At 59.2% G+C, this 21600-nt stretch overlaps 1 protein-coding gene across 2 annotated transcripts; it reads left to right on the top strand.

Annotated features, from left to right (window-relative positions):
* The first annotated feature begins 2251 nt into the window (after positions 1–2251).
* Positions 2252–18563, top strand: ZBTB7A (zinc finger and BTB domain containing 7A). 2 transcript variants are annotated; one of them, XM_037165190.2, is made up of 3 exons: positions 2252–2535; positions 11986–13268; positions 15433–18563. In XM_037165190.2, exons 2-3 carry the CDS (start codon positions 12001–12003, stop codon positions 15929–15931), a joined length of 1767 nt encoding a protein of 588 aa, XP_037021085.1. In that variant the 5' UTR covers positions 2252–2535; positions 11986–12000; the 3' UTR covers positions 15932–18563. The 2 variants fall into 2 exon arrangements, with proteins under 2 accessions (XP_037021085.1, XP_037021084.1); XM_037165189.2 differs by lacking the exon at positions 2252–2535 and adding an exon at positions 3349–3785.
* The last annotated feature ends 3037 nt before the right edge of the window (positions 18564–21600 follow it).

The raw sequence follows: 21600 nt of genomic DNA, 5'->3' as shown, positions 1-21600 counted from the left end.
GCCCTAGGTCACACAGTAAATCAAACTTTTATACCTTCCTAGGTTGTGAAATAGTATCCACTTGATTTTTTTTTTTTTGTGGGTGGGGGGAGTAGGGACTGAGGCATGGGTGTCAGGACGAATCTGTGCTTCCCTCCCTCATTTTGTTTTAACTGCCTGGGCAGGAGTGGGCGTGGAGTAGGGGTATGCCATCCTGGCCTTTCCTGAAGGACTCACCCCCAAGCCCCTCTGGCAGGGCCCAGAACCAGGTCAATTCGGGTTTCAACGTCCTTGCTCATGGTCCCTCTCTGGGCCTCAGTTTCCTCAAATGTAAGGTAGAAATCCCAGGACCCCTGTTTTTCCCCAGGGTGTAATCAAGATTCAGTGCCAACTTTACCCAGGAGTCCCCTCCCCTTTCTGAGTCAGGTTATCAAATGTGGAGAACCAATGCAAGGCACCTGAGGTTGGGTGGTGGTCCTGGGGCAACTGACACCACCCCCTCCACCATCACCCCACCCCCGTCTAAGAGCTTATAGCAGGGGAGTAAGACCATTTGGGACTAAGGCCTGAGCTTGGGTTATTGGCAGGAGTCCAAGCGCAATCCTGAGACCTGCAAATGTTTCTACTTGGCCCTTTTAGTCCCGAGGGTGATAGCAGGGTGGTTTAAGGAAGGAAGCAGGACTTACACGCGGGGCAGGGTCGTTAGAGCAAAGTCCTTCAGTTCCACCCTCTCCCTGTATCCGCCGGCCCCTCCCTCGGTGCCTTCCCACCTACTTGGGGCTAGTTTAAGGCTTCCAGTCGCAGGGCTATTACTTCTTCTCTGGGGGCCTCATGAGGTTCCCCTTGAAGCCAAATTATTACAAAAGCCATTTCAACCTGTTTGGGAGTTTAAAGGCGCTTTTTAACACGTTGTGTGAGAGGCAATAAAGTGCTGGGTGGGGTGGGGGACGAAAACTTTGAAGTCAGAGAAAGTGAGACTGGGTCCATTTCACCTATGGTAGTGGAAGTTTCCTGCCTGTAAGGTAATGGTGGCAATAATGCTAATAACTAATAATAATAACTAATGATAATGATAATGCGATTAGATGTTAGAATGGAGGTAAAGGAATCCCGGACAGAGCCAGCCACTTGAGAAGCGCTCAGTAAACGGCAGCTATAAAGCAGGTGCTAACCCTCTTAGTCCGAGGGAACGAGGAAAAGGAAACTGAGGCCCGAAGCCCCCCAAGCTGCTGATCACAACAGTCAGCCCTTCCTCGGGCGCTGTGTGTGGTGGGCAGCGGCCGGGCTGGGTCAGACTGTTCTCACCACTGTCCCCTCCTACCCCTCCCCCGTCCCCCGCCAGACCTCTCCCACGACCGGGGAGGAAGTGGGAGAAATAGGGAAAAAAAAAAAGTTGGCTGAGCCAACGCCTCCCCAGTCCCCACCTCCGCCCCTCCGGAACCACGCAGACCCTTTCGGGAGCGGCACGCAGGACCCAGGCGTCCGGTGCCGGGTCCCTGTCCCGCCCAGCAGCCCGCAGTTGGGTGGGGGAACTAGGAAAGCCTGGAAAACAACCGTCCAACCCGCCCCTCGCCAACCCTTTCCCCCGCTACGCCTCTGGCGCAGCGGGCGGAGGCGACTCCTTTATATAATCGCGGGCGGGCAGGTTGACTATTTCATTTAGGGACCCGGGAGCCCTGCGGACCCGAGCTGTCACCCAAAAGCCCGCCTCGAGTCCCTTCTACGGTTGGGCAAAAACGAGGCCCGGGGAGGGCCAGGGGCCGGCCCAGAATCCCCACCCTGCCGCCCCCCACTCAACCCCAGCTGCCGGGGCAGCCGCGACCCACGCCCGTGTCCGTCCTAGCAGTGCGCACAGCCCTCCCCACCCCCGCTGCCAGCCTGCCACGCCCCAGGCGTCGGGGGCAAAGCCCGCGCCCCCCCCCGCACCCTCCCCTGCGCAGAGGCTGGGGGCCTGTTTATCTGGAGGCCCCCACCCCCCTCCACCCCGGGGGGCCCGCTCCCCCCCGCGCCCCGGGGAGCTCTGGGGCCAGATAAGCTGGCAAGCTGGCACGGCGCCGCGCAGTGGGGCGGAGAGGTCAGAGGAGGGGGGGCGCGTTGGGGGCGGGCTGGACCCCCCCCCAACTTGACAAAACCTAATAACAACCCGGTCTCCCCAGCGCAGCGGGCGAAACCCCACGGGAGGGCAGAGACGTGGCAAGAGGGGACCTGCTGAGCCTGTTCTGGCCTCCGAAGCCGGGGGGGGGGGGTGGTGCGGGCTGGGCGCGGGGGGGGGGGCCGGCGGCTGCGGCACCTTTAAGACAAGGGAGGACCCCTCTTGCCCTCGGAGAAACCAGGAAGGGAGTCGCGAGCATCATACGGGGCTTTGGCTGTACTGTACAGTTACTGTAGGGGCAGTGACGCCGCCGCCGCCGGAGCGAGGGAGAGACGAGGGGAGGGCGAGCGAGGGGGAGAGCGAGACGCGGACCCCGGAGGCGAGCGGCTGAGGAGCCTAGTCGGAACTCCGGGCCCCGGCCCCGTGCGCCCCGGCCCGGCCCGGCCCCGGCCCGGCCCCGCGAGGTAAGTCAGCGCCAGGCGCGGCCCCCAGCACAGAGTACAGGGTGGGGACAAGCCGGGGGCTCTGCGCCCACCCCTGCCCTCTCGGGAAGGGGAGATCCGAGGAGCCAGGGACGTTCCGCAAGTTTCAGAGGAGGGGGTGGTTGGCAGCTGCTTGGAGGCTCGAGGCGCCCTGGATCCGGAGCCCTGAGAGGGGGCGCCGCCTGGGATGGGGAATTGGGGGCGAAGTGCATGGGCTTGTGCGCCAACCGCCTCCCCCCACCACCCCGGGTGCATGGCTTTTCGGGGCTCCCAGGCGCGCGGAGAGCGGGGGAGGGGAAGTGGGGCTGCATTGAGGGTGGGGGGAGCCGGTGTGGGGAGAAGGGGGGCGCGTCGCGTGCTAAGTTTGTTGCTGGGTACTAGGGGCGCTCTCCCCGGCCCAGGGGCCTATTCCGTGCTGCGTCTATACGTTGGAGTTGGCCAGGATTGAGCTCCATGGGGTACGGGGGGAGGGGGCTGAAAAACAGGGAGGGGGGCTTTGCTGAGGAGGGGGGAGGGGTGGGGTGTCCGGGTGGGCGGGCGCGCTCGCAAGGTCCTCTGGGCGTCGTAGTCTTCCTGCCACTTGCGGCAGGTAGATGGCAGGCGGCTCGTACTACAAGTCCCAGAACGCGCTGCGCTGGCGGCCGGCCGCGGCCCGCGGGTAGGGGCGGTGCGGAGGAGGGGCGGTGAGCGGCGGGCCTGCGAGCCAATGGACGCTGGCAGATCGCGCGGTGCGGCGCTGGGGCAGACCCAGCAGGCTCCGGGGCGGGGCCCGAAGCCAGGCTCCCCTTGCCGGGGGCCGGTGGCTGTCCCCGGCTTCCGGCTGCGCGGCCCGCGGGCCAGCCCCCTTCCCGCCCCGGGGCCCCTCCCTGCCTGGTTGTGTAACCGTCCCCAGCCCCCCCTCTCGGCCCCCTGCCCCGGTGAGGGGGGGGTCACCCACCCGGTGTTCCCGGGGGAGGGCGGCGGCCGTGGTGGCCGCGCGGCGCAGGCGAGCCCGGGGATGCGCGGCCTAGTGCAGGCCGGGCCCGGGCGTGGGGGAGGCGGGCGGGCGGACCCAGATCCGGGGTAATTTGCATCACCCTCCCCCCAGTCCGGGTGGGGATTGGCCGCCGGCGGCGGGGGGTGGCGCGGGGCCAGGCTCACTGCCGTCTCCCGGCCCCTCCGAGGAAGCCTGCCCAGCCGCCGCCACCGCCGCCGCCGGGGCCGGGCCCCCTCGCCGCTGACCTGGGAAGGAGGTAGGAACCCCCCGCTCGGGCGGTGCGGCGGGGGCCCGCAGGCCGGGGCGGGGGCCGCGCGCTGCGGCCGGCGCGGGGGAGGGGGCCGCTTCCTGCTCCTGCCCGGGCCTGACTCATCCCTGGGTGGGGGGACCGGCTTGGCCCCTCGGCCTGCCCGCGCGGCTGCACTGCCCCGGCCCTGGGAAAGGGGACAGAAAGCACGCCTATGCACCGCCCGCGACCCCAAAGCGCGTGACCCTGTCTCCTCTGGCCCGGACCCCCCTCCTTTCCCTTGACGCCACCACCACGTGCGAACCCTGAGCCCGGACAGAGGAGGGGTGATCTGGTGGGATCTAGCTCCCTTCCTCACTCTACCTCCCTCTCCAGCCTAGGAACCAGCCTCCTCCCCCAGCGAGGGGCCTGGGAACCAGGCAGGGGCCTGAGCCAAGTGCTGGAGCTAGGTGCCCCCCCTCCCCGCATCCCTGGGTTCAGGCCTTTGCGGGTTCTGGGAGGCACTGCCCGCGCTTGCTGGGGAGCCTGGTGGACAGCAGCAAGAGACTACTGTCCAACCAGGCCAGGACACCCAGTGGACATCCACTAAATGTTCGGGGAATGCAGACAGCAGTTGGGAGATTGGCAACTCCTCTTTCCCCCCAGCCAGGTGGCGGAAGTGAGAGAGCTGTTGGCGCCCCTTCCCCGGGTGTGCCCACCTGGCTCACCCATGGGTGGCAGGCCTGGTTTGCTTCCCCTTTCCCCGCCAGCTGCCTCCAGGAGCAGGTTGGCCTAAGAGAGGGAGAGGACGTCTAGGATTCCATAAATCCCCCCACCCACCCACCCAACAGGGCCAGGGCGTAACCCAGAGTGTGCCGCTCCCACACTGGGGTGGGGGCCTCCCCAGGACCAGCCAGTTACTTCCTATTGGCAGAGCTGGTCTTGGGAGAGGTCCTGGTAGTCCAGGCTGGGCTCTGCTGCTCCAGGCCAGGGCGGGGGTGGGGGAGGACTTTGCCCCCCCAGGACCACTTTGGGTGGGGCCCCTAGACATGCCCCCTAGAGCATGCCAGGCACTTATCAGCTGGGCTCGGGTCTCTGTTTACCGCCAGCCATCGCTGTGGAGACGAGAGCCTGGGGGATAAGGGGGGGGGCAGGAGTCGGTGGCTGGAAGAGCGAAGCCCTGGGATCCGCATGCCTAATGAAGAAAGAGGAGCCATCGGGGACACTGAAATTTTAATTCGTGGGCCACTTTGGGGGGGTATTTATTGTTCAATTCTGATTGGCTGCCGAGTGGCCAGTCAGCACCCAGGCTGTGCCAGGAGCCACACAACTCTCAGCAGAGGCCCTGGGAGAAGCTGCCTGGGTGGCTGCAGGGAGTCGATGCATCCCTTTCTCTGTGTGGGAGACTGAGACCCAGCAGAGCTCAGCCTTTGTCTGGTGGGGAAGGTTCCAGGCAGCAGCAAGTCCTGTGTTTGCTTTTTTACTTCCCTTCTTTTCCTGGGGGCCTTTGACCCACAGCTGGGTCAGGCTGGTGGCAGTCCCCATCAACATTTGAGGAAACTGAGGCCTAGAGGGGAGGCTGAACATAAGTGCTGGAACTTGGAACTTAAAGCAAACCTCAGAGAGGATGTCTTGTTCGCCAGGGGAGACAGGCCTGGGGGAAGCAGAGAGCAGCCCAAGGTCACCCAGCCAAAGCTGTGCCTGACCCCTGTGGTCTGCCTTCCCGTGTGGCCTTGTTCAAAGTCCTCCTTGTGTCCTACCCAAGGGGCACCTGCCCACCTGTCTTCCACAGGGCCAGGAGTTTGACAGCAAGTACCTGTTGGCCAAACAGAGCCTCCCTGGGACTTATTAAACTCTTTGCCCAAAGAGAATAATGGGGCTCAGAGAGGGCCTGAGGTGCCCAAGGTCACACAGCATGAGCCACAGTTCTGTTTCCCAGCCTTCCCTGGTAGGCACCTTTAAGGCCTTCGAGGCCCTTGCTCCCCCCAAGCCGCAGCCCTGCACCTTGGCCGCCGGAGATGGGCAGGGCTCTGGGTTTTATGACCCATTACACCTGAGGAGGTCACCTCACAAGAGGGTAGGACTCAGGGCCAGTCCCTCTGAAGCTGAGCCAGTCCTAGGAGGGTAGCTGCTGGGCTTTCCAGCGCCAGTGCACTTGCTTCATGACCTTGGATATGCCTGCTGGCCTCTTGAAGCCTGAGTGTTGTCTCCCGCTTCCCCCGTAACATGGGTTTATTGTAGGGTCCCCCCAGGTGGTGCGTGCAGATCTGCCTGTTTTCTTTTTTCCTCTTGTGGAGGAAAACACCTAGGTCCGCTCAGGGTGGGGTGGGGATTCTGCTGGAGTGTGTGCCAGCTGGGTACCTGCGAGACCATGGATTGCTCTGCAGTAGCCCTGGGCAGTGGGGGACCAGAGGAACAAGCTTGGGTGGGGACCACTGTGGTTCAGTTCCAGCCCTGCCCTTGGCTCCACCTGAGGTCCACCGAGGGAGGTCACTTTACCCTGCCACCTTGAATTTTCCCGTCAGCACAATGGGGAGATTACCTTCAGCCTAGGAATGTCATTGTCAGGATTCCCTCAGCAATTCCTCAGGAACCTTTGTTGAGCCACTGCAGTGCAGAGTCAGGGCCTGTGGAAGCCCCTCCTCCATTCCTGTGCTGGTGCCCCTTGGGGTCAGGGCCCCTTCCCTGAATTCATAGGTGTTGGCTGGACTCCAGCCCTGCCCCAGGCACCCTGTGTGACCTCTGGCAAGCCTCTCCCTTTTTTAGGCCATCGTAAGGCAGCTCTGAGGGGGTGTGGGAATAAGCTGTCCTCAGCCCCAAGGTCCCCAGGGTGGGGGATTTAGTCACCTGCTGGTACCTGGGGGCAGTGTGTGGGGGAAGGGGAAGGAGCCCTGGGAGGACTAGTTAGGCAGGACGGAGCCAGGTGGCCTGTGTTAAAGTCTAGCTCTGCTGTGTAAACCTGGGCGAGTCACTTTCCCTTAGTTTTCTGACCTGTAAAATGGGGCCTCAATTACAGACCCTGCCTCCCAGAGCTGTGAGAAGGGATGTGGAGATGATCGAGGTCAGGCCTCTGTTGCCCTTAGGGCCCGAGGCCCAAGCTTGGAGCACCAAAGTGCAGGTGCCACCTGGAGAATCTGGCACTCCTGAGGAGCATGGCCAAAGGACCAGCCCCTCCATCTGTCCTCCCAGCAGGCTGTGGACAGCCACTGAGTAGAAGCATCCCCACCCACATCTTTCTGGTTTAACTGGAAAACAAGGCCTGGTCCCATCTCCCATCAGGATGTTTGATGGGAGGGAATGGGCCAGATTTATGGGCATAGGTCACTGGGGCCCCAAGAGGCTGAGCACCCCTTTGTAGTTTCCAGTCAGAGCCCTGCACCTACTCAGGCTGGGGGTGGTGCCAGTACTCCAGGTGACAGGCAGGCCGTAGGGGAGGGAGGGAGAGGCCTGGAGGCAGAGAGGAGCAGGACTCCTAGAGGTCGCCCAACTTCCCATGGACATCTGGGAGAAGCAGGATAAGCAGGTGCAGCCTGAGCAAGGATGGGATTCTTTGAATCCTGGCTTTGCTTACTTCAGTGACGGGAAGCTCATGCCTTCAACCTCACCCTGAATGGCTCTCTTCCTGGGGCTTCCTCATGGAACCCATTCTGGGGCTGTACTTCCTGGCGCATGACAGCACTCAAAGCATGGGAACAGGGTGAGCCTGAGCCCCACCCATGAGTTGGGGGTCAGCAGGATCCCCGGGACCTCATCCTCACCCGCCCCCCAACACACACTTCCCACTGGGCCTGCAGTCTTCCTGCCTCTGGCCCTTTAAGGCTAGGGCAGGAAGCCCCTCCCCATTTAGGGCAATAAATGGACACATAAAATGGCCGAGGGCCTGTTTGCTGATTTCTGGCCAGAGGGAGGCCTGTGAGGACAGGGGGAAAGCTGGCAATGGGCAGCCAGCAGCTACCCTGAGCCTTTGGTGCCTACCCGCCCCCAGTCGGGACACTGAATTCCGGTCTCATTAAACCCTCGTCCAGAGATTGGGCCAGGCGGGGATTGGCACCAAGTCAGGGTAGGGTAACTCGTCAGGACCAACCTTGCAACACAGGCTGTGTGCCTGGGAGGTGACGGGGGCAGCCAGGCGTGGGCCTGGCAGCTGAACCTGGATACCAGACTTGCTGTGTGACCTTGGGCCAGCTGCCCACCCTCTCTGGGCCTGGTTTCACTCTCCTAGCTGCTTCTTTGTACACCACAACCCACTTCTTGGTACGGCAGGTGGTGAAGTTCAAAAAAACCCCTCATCCACAAGGGGGGAGGTGAACAGCCTTGTTGGGGACACACTAGCACACAGTAGGTCCCCAGGCAACATTTGCTGAATGTATGAGTGGGACTCTGGACTTAGAGCACCCCAACCCCCTTGCCACTGTAACGACCCCTGAGGAAGCTGAGGCACAGAGAGGTGCTCCCTCTTGCCCAAGGTCACCCAGCTCGGAAGTGGAGGAGCTGGGGTTTGGATCTGGGCTGCCCATGCATGTCATGTAGTTGGTATTTGATGTCTCTTTGGTTTCATTTCATATTCTTTGTGGGTACAGGGGCCTTGACCCCTTGTGAAGCTGTCCCTGTCATAGACATTCCTCCAGAAAGGCTTTGGGTGGCAATTACCTGAGGAGTGTGGATGGGAGGAGGAGGCCCAGTCCCAACCCTCACCTTGTGCCTGACCTTGGAAAGCCTGCTGCTTCCTTGGGTCCCTTCTCCCAGGTACCCGCCTTCAGGTCTTCGCCTCTGCTGTTCCAATGCCCAGGATCACCTTCCTGTGATCTCAGGGTCCTTCCTGGGTGGCACCTGCTGCTTCTGGGACCAGGTCAAGGCATTCTTGACCTCACCCCAGTGGCCCAGCAGTTGAGTGGCAGCAGCTCAGGCTGTTTCAGGTCAGAGAGTCTGAGTCCCCACTAGCTGGTCTGGTCATCTCTCCAAGCCTCTCGTCTGTAAAGCCCAGAGTTTTATAGTGGAGAGGATGAAATGAAAGTGCCTGGTTAGCTCCTGAAATTCCCAGGTACAGAGGAGGCCCCCCGTGGAGGGCTGAAAGGCAGCTTGGGTCCTGCCTCCTTGGAAAGAAGCTTCAGCAAGTGATCCTAGGTTTGTTGGGAGGTGGGACCAGCACTGTCCGTGGGTCCTGCGTGTGTCGGCTAGCAGTGGGTGGGGCTGGGTGTGGGTTCTCTCCCTCCCTCCATAGCTTTCATCTGGTTGAATGCTGTGTTCCTACTATGCGCCACCCAGGGGAGGGCCCAGCAGAAGGGCCTAGGAGTGGCCCATAGGGAGGAGGGCACCCCACCTCCAGCTCAGGAGGAACCTGCTGAGGCCTGCCCCTAGGCCCGCCAAATCAACTCAGAGGCCCCAGGGCAGGTGATCTGGGGGATGGAGTTGTGATGAATACAGGTGGGTGTGGGCCTGAGTTCAGGGGACCCTAGCACTGGCTGTTGAGGGGGAGGGGCTTTCTGGAGGAGAAGTTTTGTTAGATTGTCACTACCAAGGAAACCACTACTTATGGGATACCTGCTAGGTGTCCAGTGCCAGGGCACACAGTGGGTGTTTTACTTCCAGGCCGGTCCCACCTGACCCACCAAGAAGGTTCAGCCCTATTCCTTTTCTCATGTAATAGGCTCTTCTGCCTTCTTATTAGAGGGAGAGGCTTGAGAGGCCTGGGTGGGGGTGGTGGCCCTGGGCCTGGCAGGCAGGTGGGATGTGTTCCTGGGGAGAAGGTGGGTTAAGTGTCTGCAGAGCCAGTTTAGTTTCCATGGCAGGGGCGGGGGGCAGCCTCTCAACCTCTTATCAGCTCCTGGACCCCAGAACCCATGGATCAACCTTGATAGTACCCTTGGGTGGGATTCCATAAATCTCTGAGCCTTGGTTTTCTCATCTGTAAAATGGGGAATCCTGCTTCTCTCATGGGACTTTTCTCAGCTGGCACATCCCCAGACCTTGCCCTTTGAGGTGGAAGTCTGATGATTATCTGGAGAAATAGAGTCTCCTGGGAGAGGACAGGTTCTTTGCATGTGGCCCACTATACCCAGCTGGTGGAGGTCAGTGCCCCATGTCAGGCTCAAAACCCAAGCTTGCTCCTTTCCAGCTGGTTGGCTTCTGGCAATGTGGAAGCCTGGGCATCTTAACACTTGAAGTAGGGCTGTGCCAGCCCCCTGGCCTGGTGCTCAGTTGCTCGTGGGAGGGTGGTCATGGGTGGGGGTGAGTCACCTGAACTATTTCAGGTCCCAACCTTGAGGCAGCTGGAGACAGCTCAAGGTTCAAGGGGAACTTAGGGGCACCTGGGGAGCAATGGCAAGCAGGGCCAGGGTAGCCATCTTGTTGCATTGGTGACCTGGATGGGGAGGGGCAGATGAGGAGGGACCAAGGCCCATCTGATCCAGAGCCCCATCTGCCCACTTACTCCCCAGAGCCAGGGGCCAGACGGCAGATGGTGGCAGGGGGCAGAAGCTGCCACAGGGGGCTCCTTGATGGCCGAGCCTCAAGGAGGGTTGACCTCCATCCTCCTGCTTCCAGCAACCACAGCTGTGCTGACCCCCACTCCTTGCATGCGCACACACACACCACCACCACCACCACCAAAGGCTGGTGGAACAGAGGGGTGAGCCGCCAGGAGTGGAGCAGCTGGTGCAGTCTTCGGGAAAGAGGGCGGGCCTTAGAGAGAGACATCCTGGGAAGTGTAGTGCCTGCCCGCCGCTCTGCACAAAGGCCTCTGTGTCAGTCCAAAGGCCTGGACCCCACTCCCAGGGTGGCCCTGGGTTGGCACAGTCCTGTCCTGGCCTTGTGCTGGGCTGCACCAACCCTGGGGTGACGTGCCACGCTGACCACCTGAATCCCACTCTCGGCAGGGTGGCCCTGGGTCTGCACAGTCCTGTCCTGGCTTTGTGCTGGGCTGGGCCACTTGGCTGGGAGGGATCGAGGGGGGTGTCCTGGGGTCCTCGGGAGGCTAAGGAAGACCCAGCTCAGCTTACTCTCTGCCTTCCAGGAGCTCTGGCCCAAGAGCTGACTGGCTGGGCCTGGAGGAATGTGGGTTGTGTTGGGTGGCTTGGGACAGCTGGGGGCTCCCCAGAGAGGGTGGAGGGGTGGGGACAGGAGCCAGAGGGTTGCACAAGCGCCCAGTGGGTGGATGAGTCACAGCCCAGGAGAAGGCGGAAAAAAGGAGGGGTGGGGAGAGGGGTGGGACAGACAGTTCTCAGTGGCCTGGCTCTTCCAAAGGTCTCTGCCCATTTGACAGATGGGGAGATTGAGGCCTGGAAAGTGGCAGGGCTTTGTCCTAGCTGTGCAGTGGAAACGGGTGCTGAAAATTGGAGAGTGCTGGACAGGCAGGGAGCTTCTCCTTGACAGAGTTGGGGGGTGCGGCAGGGGAAAGAAGCATCAGGTGGTAGCCTGGTTTCCCCTATTACTCCCTTCCAGGGCCAAGACGAGTCCCGGGGCCTCCAGTGGGATAGAAAGGGGTTTGTCCTTCAGAGTCATTGCCACACCACGCCAAGGCAAACCCATAGTCCCAATGACACCAGCTGGGTTTCTGTATTTCTGTCTTGCTCCTTCCTACTGTCTCAAGAGCCCCCCCACCCCCACCCACCCAAGAGAACTAGATCTCATCCCGAGGCTGCAGTATGCGTCAGCCTGGTGGGGATGGACAGCCAGGCCAGTTGGGTACTGGCTCTCAGGTCAGACGCCCTGGATTTAGCTGGGGCACCGCTACGGGGTCTTGGGTACATAGGCTGCTCTCCCTGAGCCTTGTCTTCTCACTTCTGCAGTAGAGGTGGTGCTGCCTGTGGAAATGTAGGGGGCTCAGCATGACAGCACACCGTGGGGGCCTTGGCAAGATCACCACCGTGGCCTCCTAGGGAGGGCTTGGGTAGAAGGCTGAGCTCAGATTCACTAAGAAACAGCCTGTGTCCGGGCTTTTATTGAGCACCTACTGTATGTTCCTTTATCACTTCAAATTGCCCTTTGGATGGGCACTTTGAGCCCTCTAGTGGAGGGGCGGGTGCCAGCCTTCATCTCTTAAGCACCCACCGTGGGTTTCGCCAGTGTAATCTCACATTTTGCAGTCTAAGGCAGAACTAGACAGGGACTGCCCTGGTGCACACCTGGGGAAACTGAGGCTGGGAGGGCAAGGTGGGGCACTACTCTGAGGGTCTCAAACACTGGTGGTGGCCCCCCATACTCAACCACCCCTTCTTCCTCCGTGCTGCAGGTCTCGGCACAGAAGATGGCTGGCGGCGTGGACGGCCCCATTGGGATTCCGTTCCCCGACCACAGCAGTGACATTCTGAGTGGGCTCAACGAGCAGCGGACGCAAGGCCTGCTGTGTGACGTGGTGATCCTGGTGGAGGGCCGAGAGTTTCCCACACACCGCTCAGTGCTGGCAGCCTGTAGCCAGTACTTCAAGAAACTGTTCACGTCGGGCGCTGTGGTAGACCAGCAAAACGTGTACGAGATCGACTTTGTCAGTGCCGAGGCACTCACAGCCCTCATGGACTTTGCCTATACGGCCACGCTGACTGTCAGCACAGCCAACGTGGGTGACATCCTCAGTGCCGCCCGACTGTTGGAGATCCCTGCTGTGAGCCACGTCTGTGCTGACCTCCTTGACAGGCAGATCCTGGCAGCCGATGTGGGCACTGACACCGGGCAGCTGGATGTGGTAGATCAAATTGATCAGCGAAATCTCCTCCGCGCCAAGGAGTACCTCGAGTTCTTCCAGAGTAACCCCATGAACAGTCTGCCCCCCTCTGCAGCTGCCGCCGCCGCCAACTTCCCATGGTCTGCCTTTGGCACATCCGATGATGACCTGGATGCCACCAAGGAGGCCATGGCCGCCGCTGTGGCTGCTGTGGCTGCAGGTGACTGCAATGGCTTGGACTTCTATGGGCCTGGCCCCCCAGCTGAACGGCCTCCAGCCGGGGATGGAGATGAGGGCGACAGCAACCCGGGTCTGTGGCCAGAGCGGGATGAAGACAACCCAGCTGGGGGCCTCTTTCCACCCTCTGTGGCCCCGACGGCTGCTGCCACACAGAACGGTCACTATGGCCGGGGTGGGGAGGAGGAGGTGGCCTCGCTGTCAGAGGCAGCCCCGGAGGCAGGAGATTCTCCCGGCTTCCTGTCGGGAACAGCCGAGGGCGAGGACGGCGATGGGACTGATGCAGACGGGCTTGCTGCCAGCACACTGCTACAGCAGATGATGTCGTCGGTGGGACGGGCAGGGTCAGCAGCAGCGGGGGACAGTGATGAGGAATCGAGGGCAGATGATAAGGGGGTCGTGGACTACTACCTGAAGTACTTCAGCAGTACCCACGACAGTGATGTCTACCCAGCGTGGTCACAGAAGGTGGAGAAGAAGATCCGGGCCAAGGCCTTCCAGAAGTGCCCCATCTGTGAGAAGGTCATCCAGGGCGCTGGCAAGCTGCCACGGCATATCCGGACCCACACTGGTGAGAAGCCCTATGAGTGCAACATCTGCAAGGTCCGGTTCACCAGGTGAGCCTGCGCCACTGTGGCAGGGGGCCGAGGGTGGTGGTGGGTTTCCTGGGTTCTTTGCCCAAACTGCAGCCACGTGTGAACTCCCTCCTACACACACACACACACACACACACACAGAGCGCTTCTGTGGACAAAGGCAGTGCTGCTCTGCCGTGGAATGACACCTTCTTCATTTCAGGACATCCCCACGTGCCCCTTGAGAGCAGCCTTTGGGTGGGGAGAGTGCAGGCACTAAACCCAATGACCACACAGAATCTAGAATGTGCCAGGTGGTGCTGCAGGAGGCTGGAAGGAGGAACACCAGCATTCACCCTTCTTTTTCCCATGGGTAGTTCTTCAGACTGGGGGCGAATTTTTGCCTTGGGAGAGGCCCACAGCCCAGTGGGAAGCAGAGAGCTCTGGTGGTTTGAGCCACTTTACATCTGCTGTGAGCCTGGGAACTGGCTTCACTCGGCCAACATTTATGCACCTGCTAGGTGCCAGGCAGATCAAGGTGCTGGGGATGCAAAAATAGAGAGACAGGCCGAAAATCCCCATGGGGCTGACGGAGCATGTGTGAGATGGAACTGCAGAATTGATAACACTAGCTGGTGGAACACGCTAGAGAGGAAGAGAGCGAGAACAAGGGGATGGCTGTGGGTGCTGCTGTGAGCAGAGCTGAGACCTTGAAGGAGGGGAGGGAGGGAGTTGTGGGGAAAGGGAAGGGCGGAAGAACAGCCAGTGCAAAGGTTCTGAGACCAGTTGAGCTTGGAGGATCACTGTGGCCAGGGGAGGGAAATTGGCACAAGAGCCACAGGGCTTGGTCCTGGGGCTGGAGTTTGAGGCTGGGCTAGGCCGGCGGAAGTTTGTGATTCGGTCTTAGAAGTCCAGAGGTAGCCGGCTGGGCCTTGTGGGCCAGCCTAGTGGGGGCAGGGGGCTGACGTGTAGGGGCCTGGCCAGGCTGGGTGACTCAGCACCACCCCCTACCCCCACCCACCCTGGGGTTCCCCCAGCCACACCTACCCATACTGAAGAAAGAAGCCATTGTCCCAGCTTCCCAGCTCTGCCCTGTGGGGACAGGATGGGGTGGGGGCTGACCCCTAGACCCTTCCCCAGCAGGCCAGGTGAGGAGGATGTGGCCTGCATTCTAAGGATCTAGAGTGCCAGGCAGGGGCAAAGGACACCACTGGGAATACGGGCAGTGTGGTTGGTGGCCTAGCCCACCACTTTGGTGAGATTGTGGTTCTGGTAGTTTTGGGGGTCCCCTCCTCCAGATGGGGGTATGGAGTTGACTGTGAGCCTTGCCCTCAGGGGTCCCTGGCCTCTGAGGAACAGCTTGGTGAGGGCATAGCAAGCCAGGGTCTGGAGAGGGGAACAGGCTGACCTGTGACCCCCACCACGGGCCTCAGGCTGTTTCATTCTGACCTGGAGTTCTCTTGGCCACCCCAGTCCTAACCCAGGGCTGATCTCATTTGCAAGTCAGGGAAACCGAGGCACAGAGAGAGAGGCACCGGGCCAGGTCTGTCTTCTCCCATAGGCCCACCTGGCTTCTTTCTGTCCCTGGCCTAGGTCCCCAGCCCCCACCCCTTCCTCTAGGCCCAGGGGCCCCTCTGAGTCACACTAGAGAGTTGAGTAAGCGGGGCCTGTGGCGGCAGGGGCTATAATTACCCGGGCTGGGGCTTGGGGTGATGAAACTGGAGTTGACTCCACCTCCACCCCAACTTGGCACAGCCCCTGACCCACCGTGCAGCTCGGTGCAAGTTACTTCCCCTCTCTGAGCCTCAACTGGGACAATCTCTGTGTAGTGCTGGCACTGTCAGAGTCCCTGCCATCCCCTCTGTGACCTGGTCCCATGCAGTGGTCTGGGCAGGGCCCCTGGGAGACTTGGCAGAGCCCCAGGCAGGAGGCCTGTTTTCTCTTCCTTCTATGGATTAGAAGAGCAATTCGGAGAGGTTTAGCCTTTTGCCCATGGCCCCACAATAAGCAGAGTCCAAGGCTCTTTTTCAGACCTTTGCAAGGGAAGAGGGGGTCTCTTTGTACCCCCTTGTACCATTTTGCCCAGGACTGCCCCTAGCCACAGCCTGCCTTTCTGAAAGTATCAACCTCAAGGCCAGCAGGGGTCAATGGGTTGTCTCGGGAGGGGGCACGGCCCAGTGCCCGCTGACCCTCGCCCCATCCACAGGCAGGACAAGCTCAAGGTGCACATGAGGAAGCACACAGGTGAGAAGCCGTACCTGTGCCAGCAGTGCGGGGCGGCCTTCGCCCACAACTACGACCTGAAAAACCACATGCGCGTGCACACAGGCCTGCGGCCCTACCAGTGTGACAGCTGCTGCAAGACCTTCGTCCGCTCCGACCACCTGCACAGACACCTCAAGAAGGACGGCTGCAATGGTGTTCCTTCACGCCGTGGCCGCAAGCCCCGTGTCCGGAGCGGGGGGCTGGGGGGACCCGACCCCAGCCCTGGGGCCACTACGCTGCCCAGCGCCCCCGCCCCACCCGGCTCCCCTGAGGCCCGGCGCAATGGCCAGGAGAAGCACTTTAAGGACGAGGACGAGGAGGAGGAGGAGGCCAGCCCTGATGGCCTGGGCAGGTTGAATGTAGCAGGCGCTGGCAGAGGGGGTGGCGACGGGGCCACTGGGACCCCTGCCGATGGCAGTTTTGCGGCTGGACTCGCCTGAAAACCAAAAAGAAAAACAGAAAACCCAAGAGACAGAAAGAAAGAGAAAGAGAGAGAAATCACCCACCACCCCAAAAACATACAAAAAGAAAATTATCTATATACAGATATCTATATCGAGATATATATATATACAGATATATATATATATATATATACATATATATATATATGAAGCGTCACAGAATCTAGGATAGTGCTTTTCTCAGATTTTTCTCTTTCATGATGTTCTCTCCCTTCATGGGGACTCCTGCCCTCCACCCCCCAGCTCCCCTTCCCCCCATCCCATCAGTGGGTTTTGGGGCTTGGTTTGGAGTTTATGGGACACGAGGGCTCTGAGTTCCCTCCTCCCCCCAGGTGCCCCCAGCATGGGGTCTGGGGTCCCATCCAAGACCTGGGCAGGGCCCCAGGCCCCAGGCAGGGAATCGGGCTGCTGTAGGGGGCGGGGAGGGTGGGGCTGGGGTGGGCTTTAGTTTTTTCCCCTTGCTGGTTTCTATGAGTCTTTCAGATAAGACCTTAAATGATTTCTGTCTGCTGTGAGTGGACGTTAAATTGGTCCCCATCCTTCCCCCCACCCTCCTTCCTCAGGGCACTTAATTAATAAGTGGGGGTCTCCCCCTTGATCTCCCCTACAGTCTCGTAGCCTCCTGTCCTTGCCTGTGGTCCCCTCTATCTCCTGGCCACTGCGACAGAAATCTATTTATTTCCAGGTGTGGAGAAAGGGGAGAAGACAAGGGAAGAGGGGGCACCAGGTGGCTCCCAGGGGCTCCTGCTACCTTCCTTCGTGGCACTTAAAACCAGTGGGGCACCTGGAAGCCACAGCGTAGAGGGCCCCAACCACCTCCTTCTTTGTCCCCCCGACCAGGCCACCTAGACCCCCGCACAGAGTTTGGAGATTCAGAACCTGTCTTTACCCTCTCCTTTCCTCACCTCTCCCTGGAACCCTCTCCCAGTTTTTTAAAGCACTTTTTAGATTGTTTTCCCCTCTTTTCCTCCTTAAAAACAAAATTTATATATATAGAGAGAGATATATATATTAAAATATATACTTTTTCTCAGAGGAGCAGGTAGCAGTGTGGGGTGAGACAGCCAAGGGCAGAGGGAACCCAGGGTCTTGCAGTGGCAGAGATGAGGGGAGAGAAGAGTCCAGAAGTTCCAGTGTCACAAAAGCAATAAAAAGATTTTACAAAACGAAAGGAAAAAAAACAAAACCAACCAACCACGAATAGAAGTCTCGGCACTTTGTAACAGAACGGGTACTATATCTTAATTTAAAAACATGTTTACAAGTTGCAACCAACTTCTATGAAAAGTTGAAAAGACAAAAAAAATAAAGAGTGAGAGAGAGAGAGAGAGAGAGAGCAAAAAGAAATTCCTAAAAGCTGATTTATTTTTGTACAAAATAATAAAAAAACCCCACCACCAGATGTAGAATCCACTTCTGTTCCCCGAGGTGAGAAAGGGGTCAGGAAGGCCGTGGGTGAGGGCAAGGTCTTCTGAGGGAATCCGTGCTTCCCCGTGGGCCTCTGCCTGGCAGGCGGGGCTGCGGGGTTTCGTGTTTCTGTCATGTCCCTTGTTCCCACCCATTCTGCCCCCTTTTTGGTTCTGATTTAGAGATGTCTCGTTACCCACTAGCCATACAATGGCCACCCGTGTCTGCGGGGACCCTCCTTACTGACTCCCTAGCTCAGGGATGGGCCCAAGAAAGGGCTGGCCTTCCAACCAGCCAGAGCAACCCAATCTCCCCACCCCCCACCACCCCCTGCACTTGACCCCCAACCTTGCTCTCCCCCTACCTTTGCTGCTTCCTGGCTTTCCACCTTCCAACATGGCCACCTTTCCTTGTGGCCACCGAAAAGCTGCCATCTTGGGTATGCCATCCCTGTCGAGGTGGGTGACAGGGGGCCCCTCCTCCAGGGCCTTACACCCCCCGGGCACCCCTCTTTTTACTCAAAGGCACTGACTGTCATCTGGGGGCTGGCACCTGCCTCCCCCAGCCTCTGGCTCCCCAAAGGCCCGGTGTTCACCGAGCCACAGGCCACGGACTGGGGCCAGGGCAGGGGAGACCATGCTGCCAGAGGCCAGGGCACCTTCACCCCCTTCTGCATATGCAACGCCTAGTCTGGGACCCTGTATATAGGCACATCCTGCTGAGCTCAGATCTTCCTCATCAAAGCCCGAGGTGGGGAGGGTGCCCCTGCTCCCCCCTCTAGTCACTGGCCTGTCTCCTGGTACCCGTTTGCTCTGTGACAAACCCCGTCTTCTCATCTATTTCATTTTCTTTTTTTAAAGGGAAGCTTTTTAAGAAGGCAACATTCATCACTGTTTCTACAGGATAGTTTTCGTCTACTCCCGGCCTCCCCCAGCCCTTCAGCCCCACAAAAAATGTCTCAGGAACCCCCCCTCCTGAGGGGGGTGGCAGGGGAGCCCAGGGCCGCGTGGCCTCGTTCACACCCCAGCATCACTGGGAGAGCTCTTTTCAGAGGACCGTCTGTGGAGGTCAAGCACAGAGCTCAAGCACCCAAGCCAGGGGTCCCCCCTGACCCTACCCCGGCTCCCAGAGAGGTTCCCTGAGGGGATAGCCCTCTCCCCTACCCACACACCTCCTTGCAATAAAACCAACTGAAAAACTACAGCTGTCGTCCTGGCCAGTGGGGGTGACTGGACTTGGGGGAGTCGAGGCCTCTGGGACTATGGTGGGGGCATGGGCTGAACCCCGCCGAGCACACTTTAACACAAAGCTCCTTGGGAATTGCACTAAACCCCAGCTTCCGCAGCCCTGCCCACCCACTCCGCCTTAACCCCTCTTCTGCTGCCCGTCAGCCTGTCCCGGGGGCCACAGCATCTGCATGGGCCCAGAACTGGGACCCCCTACCCGCCCAGCCCAGCCTCCGATTCCGCGCAATCACATACTGTATATAGATGTGGATCGATTTTATTTTTATTCTTTAAATTAAGGTTGTGATAAAGTGTTGCCAAAGATACTGCTGAATTCTCACGTTTCAGGAAACAAAACAATATTTGAGGGGGAACGTGCTGACTGGTTGGAAAGGACACAGCAAACAGTTTTTTTGTTTGGTTGTTTGGGTTTTTTTTGTGTTTTCTTTTTTTGGGGTGTTTTTTTAACTGCCTGGTACAAAAAAGAAAAAAGAAAAAAGACAAAGTGAAATTGTTCTTTCCATCATCTTGGTGAAGTTGCGTGGATGTGTGCGCGCGCGTGTGTGAGAATGAGGTCCAGGCTGGGGAGCTCAGGTGGAGGCTCCAGGGCGAGCTCTGCGGCAGGGGTTGGGGGCCCGGAGCCCCCACCTGGGGTGCTCTCCAGCCTGCGGGGCCTGGAGAGGAAAGTGAATATCCTTGCTGCTGCTCCCTGCCTAGCCCCCCTACCCTGACCCTGACCCTGCCTTTTGAGATTAAAAGAAAAAAAAGGCCAAAAAAAATAATAATAATTTAAAAACCAGTGAATGTAAAGTGCCGGACCAGGCCCAGCCTGGCACGGGTGTGGGCCTGTGTCCAGCCAGGCTCCACGGGCCATACCAAAGTCTGCCCCCTCGGGCGGCCTGCCCAGGAACCCCATGTGGCCATCTTGTCTTGTCACCCTGTTTTTACAGGGCTGTCCCTCTGCTTCTTTCTGAGGAGGGTCTCAAGTGGGAAGGGAGGGTCCTCCAGTCCCGTCCAGGGTCTTCTGGGGAGTCTGCACTACTGAGACCCGTCATCTGTGTCACACATGGGGGACTGAGGCAGGGGCCAGGGCCCTCCGGAACCAAGGCCATCCAGGCGGCCAGGATTGTAGGAGGCGAGACAGAGAGTGAAAAGAAAAAAAAAATTAAAAACTAACAAAAAAAGCAAAAATCCTATTTTTTGAGAAAGAAAGATATTTATATTTGCAGTTTTATTTTAAAAAGTTATTTAAGCTGAGGAAGCAGCCTTCCTGGACTGGCGGTGTTGGCCGGCGCAGGGCGGGTCAGGGCCTGGGGGCCTGGGCACCTAGGAGTCATAACCTCAGAGTTAAGACTAGCTCGCACTAAATATATAAATTTTCATAGTGGGGTAGGGGGCAGGACCAGGAGGTGAGGGGGCTGGGGAGACCCCCACCCCATGGCTGGGGCTGCCTGGAGGCCACAGCCAGGGGTCCTGATGCCCAGGTACCCTCCAACCCCACCCAGGCCCAGACACGAGGTGCCTTGGACTTTGGGGGACCAGGCCTGGTGAATGGGGGGTCGGGGGCACAGAGCACAGACATTCCATAGACTGTATTTGAGAGTCTTTATAAAATGTGGGAGATTTAAAAAAATGATAAAAATGCACTTTTGGGGGGTGGGGGGAGAAGCTTTAAAGGTAATAAAAACAAAAACAAAGACAAAAGATGATGAAAAACCGGACATAAAAAATCATTTTTCTTGTACATAAAAAAACCACTAAACGCAGCCTGTTATGACCGCTGCTGCCTCATTTGCCTGATTTTGATGTTCTGTGTTTTGTTGGAGGGAACCTGGGGTGTGGGGATGGAGGGTTTAGGGGCCCCTTCCACGTGGGTTGGACACCTGGTTTACATCACTTGGGAGCCCCCAACTTGGGTTTCAGAGGACCCAGTGCTCATCAGCTTCACCCTTCCTGCCAGCCTGGGGGTGGAGCAGGGAAGGGAGGGGCCTGGACAGAGTGACTGAGCCTCGGCTCCAGGGTGGGGTAAGTGTCTGGCAGTGCTGGGACCTGCACACCTACAGAGGAGGACACCCCCAGACAAGGGCAGGTGGCTCCAGGAAGGGGCTGAGGGATGGTAGGGACAGACAAGGAGAACTTACTGGGTGGGTTCCCTGGTCACCTCCAACTACAAGGTTGCCAGAGGCCTTGGGCAGGGTGACCTTCACTGGGGAACCCCAAGTCTGCCAGAGACCTCCAAGGTACAGTCCCACATTGGGCCTCAGTGACCTGATCAAGAAGCTAAGCAGGCTGTTCCCCTACATACCCAGGTTGGAGCCCACACACTGGGGAGGAAAGTTGTGGGCTGCAGCCCCCCATCTCTAGGTTGGGGTCACCAACACGGCCATTTCCAGGGCCCTGAGAAGAGGGCCCTCTTCCCTCTTATTGCCCAGTCGAGCTCAGGTCAGCAAGCCTCCCTAGAGTTGGGGCGGGTGACAGAAGGGCACAAAAAGCACGCAGATGACCATTGGTAATGGCCTGGGAGAGGACAAGCAGGACTCCGTGAAGTGGGCTCTTCCACAGCAGCCACAGGGAAGGTGTGGGGCCCTGCCTGGTCCTGGGAAGGAAACACTGCCGAGTTCAGGGTTTGGGGAGGGTTTGGTACAGGCTACAGGTGTCTCCTTCAGTGACAAGGTCTGACCTTACGGGATCACATGACAGACAAGGGAACCCAGATCTCCAATTCAGGCTGGGTGGGGGTGGGGGTGGGGGACCAGTGGTTCCACAGCCAGGCACCACGGGGACCTGAGCAGCCACAGGGGAAATGGAGGCCTCTGATCAGGACAGCAATGGAAGAAGGTCCAGCAGCCACTGCGTTCGTGAGGCCTTTTCACTCACACTCCCGCGTCCCCTCCCGAGGGAGAGCCTCCGTGTCTGAGTTAACCTGAACAATACGGTTCACCCTGTCAAACCGGAAGTAGCACAGTGAAGAGCTGTGCAGCCACCGTCACCATCTAGTTTCAGAACACTGCA

The sequence above is a fragment of the Artibeus jamaicensis genome, unplaced genomic scaffold (genome assembly GCF_021234435.1).
Source record: "Artibeus jamaicensis isolate MK-2021 breed Jamaican fruit bat unplaced genomic scaffold, CSHL_Jam_final scaffold_537, whole genome shotgun sequence".
Taxonomy (NCBI): Eukaryota; Metazoa; Chordata; class Mammalia; order Chiroptera; family Phyllostomidae; genus Artibeus; species Artibeus jamaicensis.
Note: the sequence above shows the minus strand (reverse complement) of the source record. Positions and strands in the feature narration are given on the sequence as shown.

Excerpts from the sequence above, each read along its gene's own strand:
- ZBTB7A (XM_037165190.2), top strand. The coding sequence starts at position 12,001 with ATGGCTGGCGGCGTGGACGGCCCCATTGGGATTCCGTTCCCCGACCAC. Across the intron at positions 13,269-15,432 it reads TGCAAGGTCCGGTTCACCAG|GCAGGACAAGCTCAAGGTGC; the intron begins GTGAGCCTGCGC and ends CCCCATCCACAG.